Source organism: Ursus americanus, chromosome 5 (genome assembly GCF_024610735.1).
Source record: "Ursus americanus isolate L20-20 chromosome 5, mUrsAme1.1.p, whole genome shotgun sequence".
Taxonomy (NCBI): Eukaryota; Metazoa; Chordata; class Mammalia; order Carnivora; family Ursidae; genus Ursus; species Ursus americanus.
This window is the reverse complement of record NC_142131.1, coordinates 63,181,284-63,205,155: the sequence shown is the minus strand read 5'-3', so window position 1 is coordinate 63,205,155 and position 23,872 is coordinate 63,181,284. Positions and strand designations below refer to the sequence as shown.

The 23,872-nt window shown below is 36.4% G+C and overlaps 1 protein-coding gene across 1 annotated transcript in view; it reads right to left on the bottom strand.

Moving 5' to 3' along the window:
• The window catches only part of FBN2 (fibrillin 2), a 240,051-nt gene that overhangs the window by 85,910 nt on the left and 130,269 nt on the right, over positions 1 to 23,872 (bottom strand). The window contains exons 12-19 of the mRNA XM_045794807.2: positions 21,702 to 21,821; positions 20,646 to 20,771; positions 19,679 to 19,801; positions 17,472 to 17,594; positions 11,897 to 12,049; positions 9,029 to 9,082; positions 7,350 to 7,475; positions 4,436 to 4,561 (exon numbers count right to left, since the gene is read on the bottom strand). Of these exons, the coding sequence (XP_045650763.1) occupies positions 4,436 to 4,561; positions 7,350 to 7,475; positions 9,029 to 9,082; positions 11,897 to 12,049; positions 17,472 to 17,594; positions 19,679 to 19,801; positions 20,646 to 20,771; positions 21,702 to 21,821 (951 nt within the window). The remainder of the gene's footprint in view (positions 1 to 4,435; positions 4,562 to 7,349; positions 7,476 to 9,028; positions 9,083 to 11,896; positions 12,050 to 17,471; positions 17,595 to 19,678; positions 19,802 to 20,645; positions 20,772 to 21,701; positions 21,822 to 23,872) is intronic.

Genomic DNA, 23,872 nt, shown 5'->3' with positions numbered 1-23,872 from the left:
GGGTACACACAGACACGACTAGGGGCTCAGTAGGACTACAGGAATCAGCTCAATATTGCGAAAGGGGTTAGTATGTTACTCGTCACTATTTCACTACAACTTTACATAAATTGGATTGATTTCCCCCACAATAAGATATAATTGCCCTGTGGGAAATATGAATTCTGACTGCATGGAAAGCAACATATATATTCCCAGGTACAATACGCTGCGCACAGACAAAGGTTGACTGTTCCTGTCATCTGTGGCTCTGGGAGGTTTTAGAAGAAAGAAAAAGCCTGTATTAGAGACGATACATCACAAGGCTGGCTTTCACTCCAAACTCCTGGGTACAAGTCAGGAAATAAGGGATGAAGCTTTAATACTGACTAGAGCATTCTCTGCCAGGCCCCTCTACCTGCCTCTCTCTTCAGCCTGTGCACATTTAGACACATGGTGGGCAGAGTCTGTTAAAGCACAACTGACTGTGGTAAAATAAAAAAGGAGAAAAAACTGTTAATCGCTTAAAACAGACCTTTACTATCATTAAGCTGCTTTGAGTCCTTAATCAAATTAGACCACATAATCTAAACAATTGCTATTGAGGGTCAGAAGTAAACAGAGCACGCCCATGTTCTCAAGTGGTAACTAAAGCAAATCTCAAGCCAACACAATTAGTTTAACAGGAGTTAATTAAAAATAAATACAGGCTTCACTCCAAGTAATAGAAACAATATCCAAAACTGACTCTCAGTATAAATTCAACCACTCCATTGAAAGAAGGGATGCACAGATTTCTTTCTGTACTTGGTTAACTATGGGAAGCAGGTCAGCATCCCTCAAGACATTTTGTTACTGTTGAACACAAGGTTTCTGAGCTCACCATGGCACTTTTTTCTAAACACCTCTTTGAATTAAATAACAAATACTATACTGAGGAAAAAATGAAAATAACTAAAACGCTGTCATGCTTACTCCTGAACATCTCAAGTCAAATAGAAACCAAACTGGTCTTGAAAAGGCAGGGCTCACTACTGATTGGCAAGTCTGTGGACTTGAAATGCATATTTAAAAATCAATGTGGGAAACAGGTATATACTTTGTTTGCTACTTCAAAATTACTAAAGAAGTACACAGGTACTAATTTAATTCTTGAAGCAGAAATAGAGGAAATACGAATGCATCTTTTTTTTTTTCTTCAGGTTGTTTGTACCAAGAAATCCTCTTAAAGGAAAAATACAAGAGCAGGTTTTATAAATACAGCACAGATTTGGAAAGAAAACATCTATTCCAGAGTACTGGAATTCTTTTAGTAAAAACACAATGTAAAAAGGGAATCAGCCAAAAAAAGAAAAATAAAAGGAGGAGATAACTAATCTGAGGACAAACTATATATAATTCACCTATTAATTTCATTTGTAAGAAGCTCCCCAAAAACAAAATGTCAGTATCATATATTTCCAAATTCCTATACTAAATTAAGCAGTTATGAACTCCAAAACTATAAACACATGCAATGACAGCTACAAATATCAACTGTTTAATTTTTCTTTAAATACAATGTTTTTATGTTACAAATGTCATGGAACCAGGAATTGAAACAGTTCACTGTACATTCCTGGAAATAAACTTCAAAGCACATCTGGTTTACATTTAACTAGTTATGTCACTGGAAACACAATCTAAACCACAGTGCTTGCTGTAAAAATGTTAACTTTCACAGACTCACAGAGCTCAAACAAAAAAAGTAAAAGAAATTTTTTGTTTCTTCAGTCTGAAATATCAGAGGATCTTTATTATTACCGCTATTTATTATATATTTAAAATAGCCTGTTGAAAACATGAATGACAAGCAAAATTAGTGACTGTAGTAAATATATACAGAGAAAGCTAGAGTCTCCAGTGAATCTGCTAATAATTCCTTACCTAGTCTTTGGAAATTATTTAGAAAGAACAGAAAAAAGAGAAGTGCTTTGGGCAGACACATTTACTGTGTGAATACGATGGCAGAAATAAGAAGACCCAAGCGAAAAAGAGATTTGTGGCCTTTAAGTCTTTTTTTTTAACCACTTAATAAAATGCAAATGATTTAGCAGTGGGAAGAAAGTGAGAAATAAGTTATTTGGTTAGGTTTCTCACAATAAATCATTTTTATTTCCACCAATGTCATAAGGCTAGAGCCAAAATATTTCTCTGCCATTTCTCTTTTATTTACATAACATGAACTTCTTTCTTATGAATGATAGATATATATTTCATATTAAAGAAAAGGCTTAGATTTATCAGGAAAAATTATCCCTGGACAAAAATAAAGGGCACTCATTCTAATCAACACTGTTGCCTGATTTGGTACTGATGTCCTCATGTGTATATAATCATCTGATGTTGTATTATTAAACATCATTCGCTCCTGCTCTTCAATTGTTCCTCTAGGCAGGCGAGTCCCTGCCTTTGATGTATGTTTTGGTATTTGGGCTCTTAGTACCCTTCAACTCCATTTTACCTGTTAAAATGGTGGGGATATGCTATAAATGTCACTGACAATTCAGTGTAAAACAGAACTTGGACCCAACCAATTCAAAGACAGTCCAGTTTTCCCCATCATGTGCTTCTCTCACAACAGCACCAAAGGGCATTGTGACTGTGGGCAGGGAAATAAGTTCATCAGCTTCCCAGTTAAACCAAGAAGGTGTCCTAAGGTGCTCTAGCTTTCAGTGCTTGACATTTAACAGAAGCTTATCCTCAAAAACATAACAGATAAAACTGATAAAGGGCAGTGGGAAGGAAGTGCAGAAAGTCGAGAATAAAGAAAAAAAAATACAACCCTTGAAATCCCTTCTCCCATCCTCCAAAAAAATGTATGGAGGAGCTATGGCTGAATATTTTTTTAAAAAGTATGTATGTCTTGGAGCAATTGTGAAGGATGACAGGTGTCAGAGGGGGATGGGAATGGGTGCTAGGAAACATTCTAGATGAGAACATTGGCAAAGCCTGAGCTATGTTGAAAAGACAGCTTTTCTATCTGACAGAAAGATCTTCAAAACTCTTTAAGTTTTGAAAAAAACTGCTCAACTATGGAGAAGATGAATCTTCAAGTACTTTAACTAGGACTGAAGTGAGGGCTCTTCTTTGAGGAGCTCCTCCAAAAGGACAGTTATCAGGACTAAGTTTAGAGAAAGTGCATTTTATACTGAGGTTCCCTTATTTTTTTCTTTTTTTCCAGGCTAATTACTGTTTTTCAATGGCCCCTTCAATTCAATCCAAACTTAGAACTGCACTTTGTAATTGTTTCATTGACTTCAGCTGAGTCACTTGTGTCCCGGCATCTTGGTCAAGTCCTAACTTGTTTCTGTTCACAAGAATGCTTTGAAATGAAACAGTAAGATGAAGAGAATGTTAACATCTTCTTGCATCATATTACTATTGCTGCTTTCCTGGCTATGGAGTCACTAAGAAATAAATACTTTTAACAGATAAGGAAAGGTCTATCCAAAACAATTAAAGATGAAATCTTTTTTTTTTTTTTTAATCTGGCAGCAGTATCTGGATTCGAGAATGTCATCAGACACTTGTACGGGCCTACACAGTGAGACTTAAAAACAACAATAGGTAGTAGCGATAAAACAGATTATTTTGGAATACACAGCACTTTGATCAAGAAACAAAAACATAATTGAATGCATGCTGCTTGCTTAGCTGGTATCTCAGCGGAAATGAGGCCTTCTGTCATTAAGTCACTCACATAATGTCCCTTGTACAGAAATGTAGTTAGAAGAAAATAAGGAAGTTTTTAAACAGTGAATGTGATCTAGAATCCCAAACGATAACTTTTAAATCATCAACCAGAAAGGACAACTTTCTTAGACTATAAATTTATGTAAGGTGGTCCTTCTTACTCAGGCCCCACATTTTTTCTGGGCCATTCGCTGAGGTATATCAATCATGTCTTAAATAAATTGCCTCAGGGCTGACTTTGCCATTACGATTCAGATTCCCCAAGGCCAGTGTGAATGTGTCACAGTAGTTTTTAAAAGGGGAAAAGAAAACAAACAAAAATATGACATTTAATCTCAGCAAGTAAAACACACTGGCTCTTTTCGCTTCTTTCCCCCCTGTAAACTTCAGTGTTTGTTGAGATTTTATCGAATGGACCAAAACCTATTGATAGATTTGTAAACTGGGTTACGTACATGCAATTTCTTTCTTTTTTTAAAAGACTGATTGATTGATTGATTGATTTGAGTAATCTCTACATGCAACGTGGGGCTCAAATTCATGACCCCGAGATCAAGAGTCACACTCTCCACCTATCGAGCTGGACAGGTGCCCCAGTACATGCTATTTCTATTTAGACAATACTCTGTTTACTGTCCTGTTTCATCCATGTACTTGATGAACATCTGTGCCTCTCTAGGTACTTGCGACTCACACCTAAGACGAGGAAGGTGGCTCTTACCTTCACACGTCTCTGTCTCCGTCCTGAACACATACCCGGGGGGGCACGTGCAGCTGTAACTCCCCGGCGTGTTTCTGCACAGGCCATTGTCACAGAGCAGTCTGTTGACCAAGCACTCATCAATGTCTGAAAGCAACCATCGGAAGAGAGGAGATACGCAGAGTGAAATGAACAGCCCAGTGACCAATGAGGTCTTATTTTTGTTTTCTTCCCCTCATCCCCTCCTTCATCTCTCCTTTTAAAAAATTAATGTATTTTTACTCGAAGTATAGTTGACATACAATATTATATGAATTTCAGGTCTATAACATAGTGATTCAGTATTTATATACATTATGCAATGCTCACTGTGTAAGTGTGGAACCATCTATCCGTCGCCATACAAAGTTTTTACAATATTGACCACAGTCCCTATGCTGTACTTTTCATCCCCATGTCTTACTTATTTTATAACTGGAAGTTGGCACCTCTTAATCCACTTTGTCTATCTCACCCAACCCCCCACCACTCTTGGTCTTTTTGTGCCCAAAGCACATTCCTCGATCTTAAGCAAAATATATTCAGTTTTACTCACATGGAACATTCCTATGCTGGCAGCTACTGTGAAAATGTTTTGAATTCTCTGGAATGAATATATATATATGTGAGTGTGTGTATGTATATGTGTATATATATGTATATATATGTGTATATATATATACACACACACATTATATATTTGTGTATATATATGTATATACACACACACATATATTATATATTTTAAAGCACCAATGAAATATTTCGGAACATTAAACTCACTTGCCCATATATTTATTTATATGTATTAAAAATAACATGATTTTTAAAAACTTTTTTCTGATTAAAACTTTTAAAAAACACATTAAATAGCAGCTAAACAAAAACTGTTTACTACTCTTTATTCATTATGTTTTTACTTCAGAAATAATTTATTTTTAATGGGAAATTAATGATCTATTTTATATATTCCTTTAGTGGTCTAGAACAGCCTAGAAAATATCATCCATAGCTTAGGTTTAAGAAGCTTACACTGAGTTTTATCTTTTTATCCACATTCATTTTTGCAAATGTAGTTAATAACAGAAAGAAATAAAAATTGCAGTTTGAAGAGAATAGTTCCTTCAACTTACAGTTTTAGTCTTGCAAATAACAAATGTATGTACCTTACACCAAACAATATGCACAATATATGTTGTGAAAATTTGGAACAGAGATTAGAAAAATATTTGCTATGATTCCATCAGCTCTGATAAATACTATTTTTTGTGTTTTATCTGATTTTTTCTCCTTTGGATGTTATGTTTTTGCTCTAATTCTGAATCTTGATTTTTAAAAACTAACCTTATATTTCAAACATTACCATAAACTTCCCCATGATTTTCTGTTGCATTAAGTGGCTATATCACAAATTATTTACCCACTAGTCCACACTATGGGTTAAAATGTGCCCCTCAAAAAAAGTTATGTTGAAGTCATAATGTGACCTTATTCGGAAACAGGAATGTTTTAGAAGTAATTAAGTTAAAATGAGATCATGAGGGTAAGCCGTAATACCATATGAGTGCTGTCCATAAAAAAGGGGAAATGATGTGAGACACAGCAGGAAGGTGATGTGAAAATACATAGGGCAAAGATGGACATGTGGCCACAGTGGTGCATTGACAAGCCAAGGAACATCAGGACTGCAGGCAAACACCAGAGGCTGGAAGAGGGCAGGAGGGGTCCTCCCCCAGAGTCCTTGGAGAGAACACGGCCCTCGGGACACCTTGATTTTAGACCCTTGCCTTTACAACTGTGAGACGAGAAATTTCTGCTACTTCAAGCAACTCAAATTTTGGTACTTCGTTACGGCAACCCTAGCAAACTAAAACTGAAATTTGGATTCATTTTTATTTTAAAATGTAGTTTCAATTATCGAAATTATGCATATATGTACTTTAAAAAGTAAAGTAGCACCACGAACCGTGTTCAGTGTATAAATGCTCACTGAATCTCCCTGTTTTCAGCAGGGTGCCCGTGTGCTCAACTGCACTTGGGAATTATGCTGGAAGCAACTTTGCTTCTGGTAAATATAAGCTAGCTGGTTTACATATTTTTATGAATTTCAATAATCTTTCTCTGTGAATATTAAAATCTATTATAAGTACATAATATTTAACACAGACTTATACATCTATCTGTATATATGTCTTCAACTCAAGATCATATGAATATATTCAATAATAAAAGCCAGTACCACAAGTGCAGAAAAATGAATTTCTTTCTAATTACAACCATCAAGACTTGGATGTAAGAGTCATCAATGATTAGATGTAACAATTATAACATATGGTGGATTAAAAACATTCATTTTATAAAAGTGGACTCAAGTACTCTATAAAAAAGTCTAAATTCTTCACAAATTCTTGAATATATGAACTATGTACTTGAGTTTTTACAAACATTCTCTTATAAATTACAAAAAGAAAAACCGATCTCAGTAATCATGTTTGGATAAATTGTTAGCAACTAGTTGTTTCCTTGTAAGTCAAAGTTTTCTCAACCTATAATACTTTATTTTCTTAACTTAAGATTATCCATACTACTCTGAAGTCCATTTCTTAGTGAAAAATTACAGGATTAGGATACATGCAGAAATACAACAGGCCAATAACTGGGTATGCACCCATTCATTTGGGAAAAGAATGATTTAAATACTAAATTATGCCACTAAAACTTTGTTACTGTGTAACAGAATTGGGTGGATTCCAATATTTTTATCTCTTTGTACTAAGAAGGAAACAAGAGAAACTGTCAGAGCTGCAGTTTTACTCACTTATTTGTATTTTGATTTCTCTTATAATCTATGAAATTAAACTATACACAAGGCTCTTATATAAATATAGCAACTTACCAATACAGTTTCTTCCAGAGGCATCTGGTTCATAGCCACTGTTGCAATTACAACGGTAACTACCACGTAAATTTTCACAAATTCCATTGGCACATATATCGGGATCCAAAGCACATTCATTGATATCTGCATTAAACGTTGAAAGCTTAATACTCACAGACATTTTATTATTTGTTGACACATGAAGGCCTAATAAAGATTCAACATATGAAGTGTGTAACTCTTCAAACCCACAATCTGCCTGTCTTTCAGTCAGGGAAAGGAAATGAAAATAAGGAATAAAAGAATGAAATTGAGGGATGCAGGACAATTCTTGGTAAGTTAAAAGAAAAATGAAGGGAACTGGAAGAAATTCAAAGGACTAACCTATGTAATGTGCCAGTATTTATGATAAAATAAAGAAATTTATAGGCTGTTGGCTTAAAATCCAGAGGAAAACTTAACTGGACAGGTATTATAACCATCTAATTAAAAGACAAACATTTACTAGGGTGACCTATATAATTTTATGGTCCCCAAAGGCATAGAATATTTCTATTTTATTATCATTTTTATAGTCAACTAAGTAATATGATACTTGATAAATGTTTCTCATTGTTGATAAGTTGAAATTAATGGAGAGGACTGTTCAAATGTGGATGCTTGAGAACACAATGTTTTACAATAAGCCATGAACCAGCCTACTCTGTCAGCCATGGGCAGCAAGACTTGAGGATGATGTGCTTGGATGAGCAACCTAGTAGCTGCAACAAGTGGTTCTGTAGCGAGACCATACTGAGAGGGGATGAAAAATAGTCACAAAATCAAATTTTGGTCCCTATGCTCAAATTTTAATCCTAACAATTGTGTTCTGGAATTTGGGAGACCTTAGCATACTCCAGAAATGTCAGAGTTTTCGTTTTTGGGAGAAACAGCCTTGTGAAAGATTGTTTATTTATTCTGGTTATTGATGTTCCTCACAAAGATGCAATATTGCTGTCAACTAATCAAAAATCTTCTCAAACACAAAAGGAGAAGAAAATATATGTAAAGTGAAGACTAACAGAACCCTACAGTTTAAAAAAAACTCAAAAGAAACTATATGTATATGCTATACATACATAAAAGAACATTAAAGTTATAAACACATATTTATTTAATATTCGAGGTTTCATAGTGTAATTTTGTGAATATTGCTAATCTTAAAATAAGAAAATGTCAATGAATTTCACTTCCTTAGTTAAATTTAGAAACATCTCAGTATTCTTAGGCATAAATAAATCTTATTTTTAGGGTAGCAAATGTCAAACATAATCCATATCAAATATCTCTTAAAGATTTTTTTAAAATCATGTCAGCACCATTATTCAATATTTTTCTTTAAAATGACTCACTTTTTTTAAACCTAAATACCAACTTTAGTCTCTTCTTAAAGCCACAGTACCCACAAAACTATGGGTGTAGTCTGTTAGGGACATTTTCAACAATATATATCTAACAGATAAATATTTATCTATTATGAAAAATGTGCATCTATGTACCACTTAATAAGCCTAGCTTATAACCACTGTTCTAAGAGATAATTTATCTTATTATTTTACGCTGATATATTTTTAAAATATTAAATACATTCATATTCATGTTCTCATCATAAAGCTAAAGTTACATAACTACTGCATGAGTGAGAATTGAATAGTTACCTCTTCCATCCACAGTGATCCCTACTCCACTACTACAAAGACCATGGAATTCAGCTAGAAGATAAAAAACAAAACAAAACACATAAATTAAAAACTCCAAACTGTCTCTCCAAACATGAGTCACTTCCATCACTGCAAAAGTACCATGAAGAAAAATTACCGGCAATAATTTTTAAAATGAAAAAATAATTACTATTTTCCAGCACATGATTATTGTAACAATTCCAAAATCACAGATAAGCATAAAAAAATAAAAACACTAGTGATTATCACTCTGAATACAGTTAACATACTGATAAATGTTACAAATATTTTCTACATATGGAAACTTCAAAAAAAAATCCAAATTGTATTGTAGAGAATGTTTTTTAATTTTTTTTCTCTCAATAATAAAATCATACTAGACAGTACTTAGTGTAATAGCATTTACCCTGTGTCTGGAGTTACTCTCACATTTTACATCTAATAATTTATTTAATCCTCCCAATATTACAAACTCGATATATTTGTTATTGAAGTGCACGTGATACACAATGTTAGTTTTAAGTGTACGACATTGTGACTGGACAATTTGATATGTTCTGTTGTGCTCTACACAAGTGTAGCTACCATTCCTCACCACACAACACAGTTCCAATACCCTGACTGTATTCCCAGTGCTGTATCTCTTGTCCCTGCGACTTACTCAGTCCATAGCTGGAAGCCTGTACCTCTCTCCCCCTCACCCATTTGGCCTACCCTTTCACCCCCTCGCAACCATTAGTTTGTTCTCTGTATTTATGGGTCTGCTTCAACTTTTGTTTATTTGTTTGTTTTGGTATGAGATTCCACATATAAGTGAAATCATATGGTATTTGTCTTTGACTTATTTCACTTAGCATCATACCCTCTAGGTGCATCCTAGTTGTTGCAAATGGCAAGATCGCATTCTTTTTCATAGCTGAGTAATATTCACAAACTAGATACCATTAGTTCACCACTGACACCTGAGAAAATTGGGACAGAGATGGAAGTGACTTGCCCAGATCATAGGGGGTTAAGCGGGGAACAGGCTTGGATCCTCTGTACTGTGTCATATACATTTCGTGTTAATATCCCATTTAAATATAGACTATTTGATATTTTTTTCTCAGTTACCTGGATACACCATATTTATTCAAGCAACCCTTTAATGATGAAATTAGGTTTGTCCATCTTTTAGCAATTACAATAAATAATATAAAATTCAATTTTATCACTAGATTAATCTCTTGGAAGTAAAACTGCTCAGAATTTATGCCTCTTTTTAAGGCTTCTGCTAGTTTTCCTCTCCCTACATGTCCCAGGTTAGCCTTCTATCAGCAGTATGAGAGAGTATCCATATGGGCAAAAGCAATCATCTATACTTTACCAATCTAATAAACAAAAATGATGTCTTATTTTAACTTTCTTCTAATTTTAGCACATTCTTTCATGTGGTTCTCTACCATTTGCATTTGTACTTTATGAAATCTTGTTTGTGTACATTGCTGTTTTTTCTATACATGATTTCAACTTTCCTTACTGATTAATGCAAATTCCTTATAAATTAAGGAACACATTTTTCCAATTTAAATGTGTATTTTAGTGTTTGGTTTCTGCTCTGAAAGTCCTTTATTATTACAAAATAACAAAAAGTTAATATGCTCTATCTATAAGAGATTATTTTGTTAAGGTCTAGTGTGGGGAGCTAACTTTGTATTTTTTCTAATATTTATCAACAATATTCATTACTTATTTCAATCTTTCCTCACCGTCCTAAATGGCATCTTTACTGTACCCAGCATTCCCATTTAAAGTCACATCTGTTTCTAGATTTCAGGTTTTATTAATTCACTCATCTTTTTATCTAGGCTTTGTACTTCTTTTGTAATATGCATAATTAACTTCAATATTTTTAGGGCAAGATTTCCTACATAAACTCTTTTTTTTTTTTTAAATGTCATGGTCAGTTCTTTCTAGAAAAACTCAGATGCTTTGCTGAGATTTGACCAATCCACTTAGGATTTTCAACAGAATTACAAGCCATTTCCCTTTGCTAGAGTGCATTTCTTCAACCCTCTACCTGGAATGTTCTTATTCCTTTTTTCAAGAGCAAACTGAGCAGACGCCCACCCCCACCCTCGGCCCCGTGAAACCTCCCCAAGTTTCCCCAGACCACTTACTGCTCCTTCCTCTATGCTCTTCCAGATCTCTCTCTCTGTCCTTTAGGACTAACCATACTTAACTGTAGTTTATATGTTTGCCTGTCTATGCTCGCAACTATTCCCACTTTAAAGAAAAAAAGAGATTGTGTTTATTTTTGAATCCCTACTGTACTTACACAAATTCAGTACAGATTTTGTAAAAATGTGAATAACCAAGAATCACAGAATAGTCAAAGAATTAGACCATGCAATATGCCTGTATTTGTGAATAAATCAGTAAAAATATTTATTACTTGCTGGAACTACTGACAGAATGCAGCCTAAGACCATGCTGTGGCAAGATGAAAAATAAATAAAATCAGGCTCTTGCGAATTTATTATAACCTTGAAAGTAACAAGTGGCTTTTATGCTATTCATCTTCACAATGACACAAAAGACTGAAAACAGTGAGGCTAAGGTATCCACATAAGAAATCTGTTGTAACAGTCCTAATTAGGTCAGCAAATACGTTCTTCTATTCCCTGTGTGTACTCAGCTCAGAGATCACAGGTAAATACAGGCCAAATCTCATTATATGCCTCAAATACCAACACAGATTTGGAATTCTTCAACTGAAAACGGAGCCGATGTATTCTTTGGCCAAATATCTTCTGTCACCTTTCCAGATTCTTTACCAGATGTGAAACTGGCAAATGCGACTACCTGAATTTTTAGCAGGGCAGGGCTGGCAGGGTTCTCCAAAACCGTAGTCGGGATTGGCACAGCAGCATTCAGACTTGGTCACTGCACCGGGGAAAGGACGGACACACACTCCCTTCTTGATTCCACCGTAGCACGTACTGCGCATGTGAGTATCTAAGGGAGGTAGAAGAACAATGATTTGAGATGCAATTAGAGATAAAGAGATTTCGAAACTGAGGGATTCTTTTAACTTCAGTGGCTACTAGATGGGAAGCTTCTAGAGGGCTCCTGACACTTTTCTTTTTCTTTTATCCTTAGCATATAACAGTGCTCAGATATTAACAAATGTGTGTTGTTGACAATTCTTTTTTTTTTTTTTTTCTTTTTCTCCATGAAGTTTTATGCACTACACAAGCATTCATTATCACACTCACCCTCCAGGCCTTTTACAGAAGCAGGTATAACGCCACCGTTATAAACATCACTTTAAGCTCTCATCACTGGCTACCCTATACTCCAAATGACACACGTTATTTCTATTTTGGAAGTTCTCAGGAACAATGAAGTGCAGTGAAGTAAACAACCTTGAGAGGACACTGCTTGGTTGTGAAGTTTCTTTTTTTCTTTTTTTTTTTTTTTTAAGATTTTATTTATTTATTTATTTGACAGAGATAGAGACAGCCAGCGAGAGAGGGAACACAAGCAGGGGGAGTGGGAGAGGAAGAAGCAGGCTCGTAGCGGAGGAGCCTGATGTGGGGCTCGATCCCAGAACGCCGGGATCACGCCCTGAGCCGAAGGCAGACGTTTAACTGCTGTGCCACCCAGGCGCCCCGGTCGTGAAGTTTCTTATTTCAGCTTTCTGAGTTAGAAGGCCTTTCTTGTCAACCCCCAGTTGACTACCATGAACTATGTTTTAATCCCAGACTCTCAAAACACCCAGTTATAAAAATGATAGCCACTGTTATGCGGCCTAAGCATTGTGTTAGTTGCACTGCAGGTATCATCTTGTTGAACACTCTGATCGACAACTCCGTAGGACAGTGATCATTGTCCACATTTTATAGATGAGGAAGGCAAAGTTCAGGGGGATTCCTTAAGTAGCTCTAAGTCCTAGACTACCCGCTGCCCAAGCTGGAGCTCAAACTCAGGCTGTGTGACTTCCAAAGCTCTTCCTCTACCCGCCATGTCATGCTATGTCCCAAAGAAGCATATCCTGCTTGGGCTCTCGTTCTGAATTCTCATAAAATATGCTACAACTTTATGAGACAGTAAATGGTGAACTATAAAAAACACAGATCATCAGAGAGGCCAGAGAAGCAACACAGCTTTTAAACGCTACACTGACAAAGTTATTCACAACTTGTTGGAAATAATTTGATCTGCTTACCACACAGAGTAACCCACTGAGTCACATACTGCTTTCTTATGATCTGGTGATGTTTGTCATTAAAACAGTGAGATTTATAGCTGCACTAGACGATGAGATGTGTGAACGCTCACATGGAAGAGGACATGAGATTTACCACAACAACTCCTACAGAGAGGACATGTTGTCCCCTTCTGCTTCTGCTGAGACGGAGTTGAGCAAAGTCAGCACAGAGCTACATTTAAGAGCAGGACTTGACTCAAAGACAGATATGCACAAATAGAACATAGTTTGATTTACAATATGATTTTTGTGAGTTCTTAGGACAACATCTATTATCTTGAAAGGCATCACAGAATGGTCAAATTTATTTCTGCATATATGTTGAGAAGATAAACCTCACAGAATTTTTAGAAGCAAGTTGATAAGAAGCCGATGGTACTCGCTGGAAGAGTACTACTGCTCTGGGTTACAGATTATCTGAATTGTTCAGAATACGCAACACCAGAAAAACAAAGTAACATAACATATGTGTAGGTTCCGGGGACATGGATTGTCCTGGATTCTGGTCCCTGTGGGATGGACCTTACTTAAAATATTTAACACTTGCCTCATCCACTAAATAAGGACAGAGTTTACATAATAAATGAAAGTTGTTTGTTAAGCACTAAGCACAGTATTTAAGACACACAGGAAATACTCAAAAAACATGGTGACTACCTTATTTCTCTCTTCTATTTTTAACGAGGACAGTCAACCTTTTCCTGCTAAAAGGTACCAGACTGGAACCCTAGTTTATTATAACTAAAACACTGCTCACAGGCGAACAGGGTAAGAGGCATTGAAAGCACCATCACATAGATGTTTTGGTGGGGGCAGGGACCGAAATACTGCTGAGCTGTGTATTTTCTACATTATCCAATTCCTCCATGACTCTTCTTACTTAAAAAATAGAATTTTTTTAAAGGATTTTCTCAGATTCTACACACCACTGGTAAAGTCTGTATGGTTGCAAAACGTTAATTTCATTTTATTCTTCTTTCTTTGGCGTCAACTTTTTTTTTTTATTGCTTCAAGTAGCAACTCTAAGACTATGCTCTAGATGGGATGCTGCTATTCTAATTTAATAAAATAGTAATAACTGTAAGAGCTAACTTATTGGGTATGTGTTAAATGCCAGACACCATTCAAAGCTTTATACAAATAAATCTAATAATGAGGCAAGGAGGTACAGAGAGGTAATGTAGCTTGCCTAAGGCCACAGAGCTAGTAAGGATCACAATTAGGAAAAAGAAAATTAATCTTTTAGCTAACAGAATGTCAAACAGTGTTGATAAAGATGTTGAAATACTCCTAAGCTAACGTTAGAGGATGTTAAAAAGGAAACTTAAGCTGAAATCCCAAGATGCTAAATATCAAATAACAAGGTGAATTTTGAGACTACATACTGAAGGCAGTGGATACGGAAAATGACTTGCCAGGTCTCGAAAACCCTCCAAATTAAGAGAGGATTTTTTGAGGAGTAATTCTTTGGCAAGAGCTGGATTATGAGTTTGGGGTGCTTCCATCCTCACCACTGGTCCAAAGAGATGAACTTTACAGGAAGCAGGTTACAAGCTTTGCGCCCAGCAGCTCTGCCTGGGATAACTATAGGCAAAAGTGAGTGGCTGCTATTCCTACTGAAGGGGCAAGTGACATCTACCTCTATTCGTAAAGTTAACAGGGCAAGGATGACATGTCATTTGGATTAGATGTGCGCTACATAAAGAGAGGGTCCTAAAACAATGGCATGGAGGGATGATGGGACAGCAGCAGGCAGAGCCTATCTGGACTGCTAAAGACCAGAGAGAGGGTGAGAGGGCCCCCAGGAGAAGAAGGCATGTCTGCATCTCAGGAAGGGCAGCTGAATGCTTCTGGAGGAACCATGAAAGGAAGGGGTGCTTTAAACATTGGGGAAGCCCAGAAACCTTGAAGCTATCCTAGGACGGTCACCAGTACGTCTGCCTTCTCACCTCTCCTCCTGCTCTTTGACCCTTGTGGAGTCAGAAAACATCCTGCTCAAGAATGTCTGAGGTTGTGAGAGAAGTTGTAACTTCAAGTCAGGTTCAGAATATTACTATATGGTACCGGGCATTCTAGTTTCTAAATTTAGATTGTTTTCGTTAGATGAAGCTGTCACATAAACTTAAGAATAGTAAAGTTATAGGGTTGCCTGAGTTTTCTTCCTTACTTATTGGGTAAATGGCTTCAACTGAACAATTTTAAAGATACATTTTAAAAGGACGGGAGAGACCAACATATAGTTGCCTTTTGTTTATGCCCTGCCTATAAGTCATGCTTCTTCAACATACTAGTTACAACAGTTTAATTTTCTGAAAATAAAAACCCTTAACTCAGTGTCTAAGGAAACAAAAACAAATATTCAAAAAGGAAATCTAAAATTGAAGTGCTAGGGATTAATTTCTAACATCAACAATAAATGAATCTCAGAAGTGTCACCAAAGGCAGAAGAGATGAAGAAAAAATACCTGTTATGGGAACAGCAATATATATAATTAGACACAGAAAAAATAGTATTTTTATTTTGAAAAGTTTAATTGACCACAATTTTGAAAACCTGGAGGCTTTGCAACAATGTATTATAACTTTTCCGTATGTGGAAGAGAGAATGAAGATTTGTGTTTGATACACTGTATTCCTCATAACTTTTCATATGTTAGTTGCTTAAAGGAAAAATAATTTCTTCCTCCAAAACTGGCTTTGTACTCATCATAGATTTCAACGGAATCATTTAGGTAAAGGTAAGGGGCAAGTAAGTATATTAAAGCAAGTGAAAATACTTGAGCTCTGGGAAGCAGGAAAGAGCGACATTCTTCTGGCTGCTGTATTTAAAATACCCTGAATGAAGTGCTGACAATCTTGTAAGCTGAAATAAATCCTAGATTGGAGACAGTGGATGAACTTAAGTGGACAGATTATTTCCATCTGCTTTTGCTTCCTTCTCCGCTCCCCCCCACCCCCGCTTCGGGATGCAAATGTTTTGATTCCCATAGGGAAGACTAAAGTATTATCACCTACGTTTAAGAACTTCATTTCTCTCATCTATACTCTTAAACCAAGGAGTATGTCTGCCTTTTACTGAGTCACCCGAGAAATAGAGGGTGCATAATGGCTAACGCACCCTGGGGGTCTTATGAAAGCCCTCTGGAGAGAAAACTGCATTAAGGGTATTTTTACAAGTAATTCATTCCGCTGTTATCATTAGGACATATGGTTGGGTTCTGAAACGCCAATGACATTTTTGATTTGCCTGTCCCTTTAAAGCTGATGCTTGCTAACCCTGATTTGCATGGAACCCATTTGGCAAAAGTACCCTTTTAAAAATAGCAAAGTAATTTGGAATGGTTTAGAATAAAACATATATTCTCTCTCGTACTTTCCCCTTGTTTCCATAGTTAGCTGCACAGTGATGAGAAAAAACTATGCGAAAACATTTCTACCTTTTGATATAAATCCAAGTTCTACAGAAGTTATTTACATTTTGAGTGTTTGAGTAAAAACAGGGTTTAAATATAACCATAATCCCCATTTCATATCTTATTTGTTATAAATTACAAAATCTAAAGCCATTGTACTTAGAGACTCAGTTGGCTAACACTGTCAAGGATCCTGATTTAAGGGTGATTTTCTTTTTCTTCTGCAGCATTTTTGACTTGCATCTCATCAGAGCTTTCTGCTAGGAGCTTGCTGGGCTCCCTGTACATTTTTTAAAAACCATTTTACCAAGGTATAATTCACATACCTAAGAATTCACCTGATTAAAGAATACAATTCAATAGTTTTGTTGTTGTTGTTTTGTTTTTTAAGTATATTCAAAGATACACATAACCATCACTAAAAATGATTTTAGGACATCTCACCACCTCAAAAATGCCTTTAGGGACTACCCCCTTATCCAGCACCCCTACCCTCTCTGCTCTAAGCATCACTAATCTGCTTTGTCTCTATAGATCTGTCTGCTTTGGACATTTCATATGAATGGAATCATACACGATCTGGGCTTTTGTGAGTGGCTCCTTTCACTCAGCATGTTTTCAAGGCTCATTCATATTTGCACATTTGTCAATACTTCTTCCTTTTTATGACTGAATACTTCTCCACTGTACAGTTATATCTTTGTTTTTCAAAGACCATTTGGACACTGGGGCCATTACAGAATGGTTCACTTACCAACACACACGCGTCCGTCCACACCCACAGCCAGGCCTGGGGGACAGTCACAGCGGAAGGACCCTTCGTTGTTGATGCAGTGTCCATTCATGCAGATTCCTGGGGTCTGGCATTCATCAACATCTGCCCAGAGGGAAGCACAACCCAGGCCATTACTGGGTAAATCTAACCTTATTACAGAGTTTACCAGTTGTCACCCTTCTAGACTGTCAACCTTTTGTTTTCCATTTTATAGTCTGTGGAAGGACACATAGATGTGATAATAAATCTTATATCTAAATGCAGCTTTTTTTTTAAAGATTTTATTTATTTATTTGAGAGAGAAGGACAGCGAAAGAGTGCATGAGCAGAGCAGAGGGAGAAGGAGAAGGAGACTACCTGCCGAGCAGGGAGCGTGATGCAGGGCTCGATCGATCCCGGGACCTGGGATCATGACCTGAGCTGAAGGCAGACTCTTAACCGACTGAGCCACCCAGGTGCCCCAGTGCAACTCTTTCAAACGCATTTTCAGAAAGACTGACTGAAAGTTGCCTCACTTTACCCATTAGGGAAAAAAAGAGCCTCACACACTCATTTTTCATTATTTATCTGCCAATTCTGTTAAATACTAAATGATATTTAATTCAAGTTAACTAAATGAAACAAATTCTAAAACTAAGGTAAATGTAATTACCTTTTATTTACACACACATAAAATTCAAGCTAAAGAGAGATGCTGTTTTAATATTAAGTTGATCAATTCATAATAACAAACTATGGGACCACCTCTCTCTCTTTTTAAAGATTTATTCATTTATTTTAGAGAGAGAGTGAGCACGGGGCTGGGGGGAGAGGGGCCGAAGAAGAGGGGGAGATGATCGCAAACAGACTTCCCACTGAGTGCAGGGCCTGACGTGGGGCTCAATCCTATGACCCCAAGATCGTGACCTTAGCCGAAATTGAGAGTGAGGTGCTCAACCGACTGAACCACCTAAGCGCCCCATGGGCATCTCTCCTAATTTTTAATCTGCTCGAGTTTTTCAAATGTTACCCAACAATAAATGGCTTCCCTGTAAGATGAAACAGCCTTCAAAACACAGGGCCACCAAACCATGAGCATTTCAAGATTTGCAGATTACAATATCTGTAGTAAGGAAGTAAATAAAAAAAAAATCAAGGCAGCAGAAACTGTTGAGGTCATATTTATATGTGTATAGAAGTTTTTTAGGAAATGCTAAAATAAAGTTACATGCTGTAATGTAACGTTACACCCTGCAACATAACACTAAACTCAAATTCTGTGTTAAATCCAAATCAGCTAACCTTGAGATGACATTTCCGGCATGAGTTGAAATAGCAGAGCTACAGCATTTCTACTGAATACCGTACTCCCCTTTCTTGCATAGTCAAGAAACTATTTTTTATTCAGAAATACAAGAATCAGTCTTGGTCTTTCTTTCTCAATTCTCCCTGGAATTTACTGAAACTACAGGAATTGGTTATAAGTATTACTTGATATTCCAACAAGTTTGTGCAATGGAAGGTAGAAAGGATTCAAAGAGTTGATTTCATATAAAAGGAGAAAACTGAAAAAAACTGCAAAATTTGTTCCACCTTACTAAATTCAAATTGTAAAGATAAACTAGATATAATCTTATTTATTTTCAAGAGGCACTTCTTTTGCTTACTAAAGTTGTCGCTGGAGTTCAGCCTACAAAATGGCTTTATAAACAAAACTGATAGGAACACTCAAAATTATTTCTTCACTAAGTCAGTGTAAGATTTTTAGATAATGATATAGTCATGATCTGTAGATTAGTTTATGGAAAGTATGTCATACAAAACAAGTAATTAATGATAGTGGAAAATCTAGATCTCAGAGCACAAAGATGAAAATCTTTTAAGATTTTTTTCTTCCTCTTTTTTATTTAGGCAAGGGGTACAGAGAAGTTATTTCTACATTGTCTCTTCCAGACTTGCTAGAACCAATCTGTCATTCCCTTAATTTTTCCTACACCATTATTATTTTTGTAAAGATATTACTGTTCCCTAGACCACAATGTGTGTTTTTCTAGGGAGCTTTAGACACCTGCCTTACTGAATTAGCAAGAGATGTGAATAATATGAAATCCACATGAAGAGACTAAAGTAATTCTTGCATGATTCATTCAAATAAAAAAGATGGTTTCAATCATGGTTACTTTCCTATCTCAAAGCCATATACATACCAGTACAGTAACGCCCATTTGGAGCCAAGACAAATCCTGGTTTGCAGATGCACTTGAAGCTACCATCTTCATTAATGCACATCCCATTCAAACACATGTTGGTAGTTGTACATTCATCATGATCTGCAGAAGGAGAGCAGAATGACTTACACCACTGGTCTTGTGGGAACCAGTTCCCCACCCTTCCACAAATAACCACCAATCATATTCCACTACATAAATGAGCCATGTGCTCATTGATTTTTTTTTTCTAATATGAATGCCAACCAAGTGAGAGCAAATAGGGTGGAGAATGTGAAGGGCCTTTGGCATAAGGGATATAAAGGAAAAGAATTAGGTAAATGTTGTGCTTAGTTGTTATTAAAACCATATGAGACATGCTTTACTTTGATTAGCAAAAATGTTTATATGATTTCGGGCGATGGGGGAGTTTCTTCCATAAGAGAGAATAGAACAATATATAAACGTTACTGAGAGTGAAATGGTCCTGACTTTGATTAGTGGCTGAAATATTTCTGTGGGGTACTGGTATCTACTGCACTGCCAGACATCACCAGCACCTCAAATTTAGAGATCTGATTATCACATATGCAAGACCTTCTTATATTCCCCCAGACTGGAGGTCAGGAAGAGACCTTTTCTAACCTGTTGGTGTTGTTATGGCAAAATGTAAAATCCTGTAGGTGCTAATAATTGCCAGGGAAAAAAACCCTGCTACTTATAATTAAACATATACCATACAGAAAATTCCCAGAAGCAACAAGTTATTCATTCTTATACCATTTCCAAACAATTTATCCTTTGACTTTAATGGTCTCATGTTAAATGCATTTATATTTTACCTAAGTCATCTGAAGAATTCTCACATATGTGTTGTGCAAGCTTTCATGGAAATAGCATATATGGTTCTAAATAAAAATGTATATTCTTTAAAAGTCTTTTGCAAGAGAGCAGGCAATTTCCATACCAACACAGTTTTTTCCATCTGTAGTTAATTCAAAGCCGGCGTTGCAAATGCACTGGAAACTTCCATCTGTGTTCACACACCGACCGTTTTTACAAAGAACCCCATTCTGGATGCACTCGTCAATATCTGGAACAATGAAGGATGGCCAAATATTATTCTTTTACAATAACCACAGGTAAAAACAGTAAGATAATAAATGTGATGTTCGATATTCTGTTTATTTTTTACATGTAGTAACTAAGATCATGTTGCTTCTTTAGCCAAACTTCCATCTCTCACCAGTTTTTTTTTGTTTGTTTGTTTTTGTTTTTTTACAGCCTGACTTAGAGGAGCTGAAGAGGAAAGAAAGAGGAAATTGGGCTGGGGTGGGCGGGGAAGCTGGGAGAGGGTGGGCAGTGCAGGGGAATGACTGGTACAGCTGTTTTGGACACAATGGTCGAAGACGTCCAAAGTAAGAGCAAGCTGCTGAGTAAGATTATAGTCATTTCAAACTACCTGGGTTAAGAGCAACATGATGAAGACTTTGTGGTGAGCTCAGCCAAGCAACGACCCACGGAGGGATAGGAAATGAAAGAGAAGACAAGCAGAGTCATCTGCAGCAAGAATTCTGTGATGAATCAGCATTGAGAGGGTTGGGAGGATGGTGGGTGGCGAGGGCAGCAACAAAACTGAATCAAGACGAGGCCTGACTTGGTGTTGGAGTATGTGTGAGGTTCAAAGAACAGAGTAGTTGAAAACGACCATAAATCTTAAGCTCCGTTAATCAGAGAGCAGGAAGGCTACTGATGTTACTTGGAGAAAGGAAGCTGTGATCGAGGGAAGGAAGATAAACTGAATTTTCTGCAAAGCCAGATATCACGTTGCCAGGGTTATACACGCAAATAGTGTTTATGCATAAAGGAAGCATGTCTGAGGGGAGTATAAAATAAATCTGTAGTAATACAACAGCACTTACTTCATTCCACGTCTTATTTTAATAAATTTACTTTTAACCTCAGCAGCCGGGGTCACTATATTTCATGGAACATTTTCATATGTGAACGCAAACTGCCTTACCAATGCATGCTTGCTTAGTAGGAGTCCTCTGGAATCCAGCATGACATTTACAATAATAGGATCCAGGTGTGTTAACACAATCTCCATTAGTGCAGGGATTTGATGTGCATTCGTCAACATCTGTGAGCAGCAAAAGAAACCATTACAGACTTCACTCCATTCCTAGAAATGTTTGTTTAAAGTACATTTAGGCCTTCCAAATTTGAGAGAAGGCCAGTCAGTGGTAATAGTCTAAAGAGCGGAGTATTTATAAATGAATGAGAATTCCTTTCTTCAAATACAGAGGCCAGTCTAGAGATTTTCAAAATTATTGCCTATTGGAAAGTACAAGGGAATTTGCTTTAATCAAGAAATAATGATTTTTCAATTTGAGAAATGCACAATGATTAAAAGTTCTGAAAAGGTTTTTTTCCCCCTTTTTTCCTTTTCTTTTCTTTTTTTTTTTTAAGCCGACTCTGGAAAGACACAGCCATGAGTTCTAAAAGGCTCCAACACTTATCTGTAGTAATCTGGGCAAGTTAAGAGCCTCCTCAAAGCCTGGTACATTACTGGAAACCCAATGAAAGATGTTTGAAGAGAGATATAGATTCAGGCTGTCAATTTCACGTTTTAAAGAAAGAAACTGACAGATTGTGGAATTTCTTTGTTATTATGTGTTGTCCTCAATTAGATATGTAACTATATATGCAGTGAGGCTTGGCTGTTTGAAATAACAGAGGGTGGGACAGAAAATGGAAATTAATTAAAGTCTATTACATTCAGCAGCCTTGGGTTTCTTTAGGACCTTAAAATGGGCACAGAAATTTTTTTTGCATAAACCAAGTGCAATGCAAATACTAGTTCTGATCGTAAATGTGAGAAACATTACTGTTTTTCATTCAAGTTCTCCTAAGGCTTGATTAAATGCTACAAATCCATCGCAGAATTCAGGGACTGCAAGACCAAACGGCAGACTGAACAGTCTGGACTGCTCACAGCCCAGACAAATTACACGTGCCAGAGTCAGAAAAAGTTAAATTCATCTTCTCTCAGCAATGCCCACTAAATATAATTTTGAATGCTAGTAAATTAAAAACCTTGCTGGCTGGTGAGAGCATAATGGCTTGCCATTTCATATACAAGTAGAAGCTATTAACATATACAATTTCAGCTAAATTGGAGAGCACAACAATCAAATGAATTCACAGGTTTACCATTTTAATAAACAGATTACTCCTTTCACAGATGTTCTTAAAAAAGGGACTGTAATCTATCAAACTCACCAACCTCATTTATATAAACACTCAGATGAAATGCAATTAAGCCCTCTCTGGTAAAGGAGGGGAACAAAAAAAAAAAAAAAATCTCATAGCAAATTAAATCAAAACAACAGAGAATAACAGGATTAAATGCTTTTTCAATTCATCCAAGGGCACCTTCAGCCCATTAAGATTCACTTACATTTAAACTTTTGGTTGATAACATCAGTTCTACTGAGCCAAAGGGATGAAGCAAAATGAGAAAAGACAGAGTTTAGAGAGTTAGTAAGCATATAAAGAACACTCAGTGGACTTTCCAATAGGAGTTATAACCTTGAGTTTGCAGTGTGGAAGACAGCTTAAATTCTCTGGTGTACTTCAGACCGAAATGCAACAATTAAAAATGTGTTGTGATCCCCTTAGAGATCATAACCCATTGCTAACAGCAGTTTGTCTTATACAGACATAAAAGAGTTTCAGAAATATATTTTAGAGTAGAACTCTCAGGAAAAGGAGAGAAAAACATGGTGAGTAAATTAAAAAAAAAGATGCATCTTTTCAGAAGTTCTATTGTAAAGCTCATTGTAAAGCATAAATCTAGTGAAGAACAGGACACCATGCACCCAACCCCCTCTCTTGAGGTAAACTTTCCTGGAAGCCAGGCCACTTTTCAGGGCCTTTTCCTTCTTTGAGAACCTGTTCCTGAGGCCCCTCAGTGCTAGGACATCTTTGTCAATTATTTTGCCCTTACAGCCATAATTCATTTTGATCTCCTTAGCCCCTTAGAGATCATACGAAAGGATCAGTACACAGAATGATACAGTAGTGCACTTATAAATTTATTTCTTCTTTAGAAGGGAAAACATTTACCAAAAAACTGTTAGTGAGTTTAAAATCCATGACTTTCAAATCCCATTTGTTTCAGGGGATTAC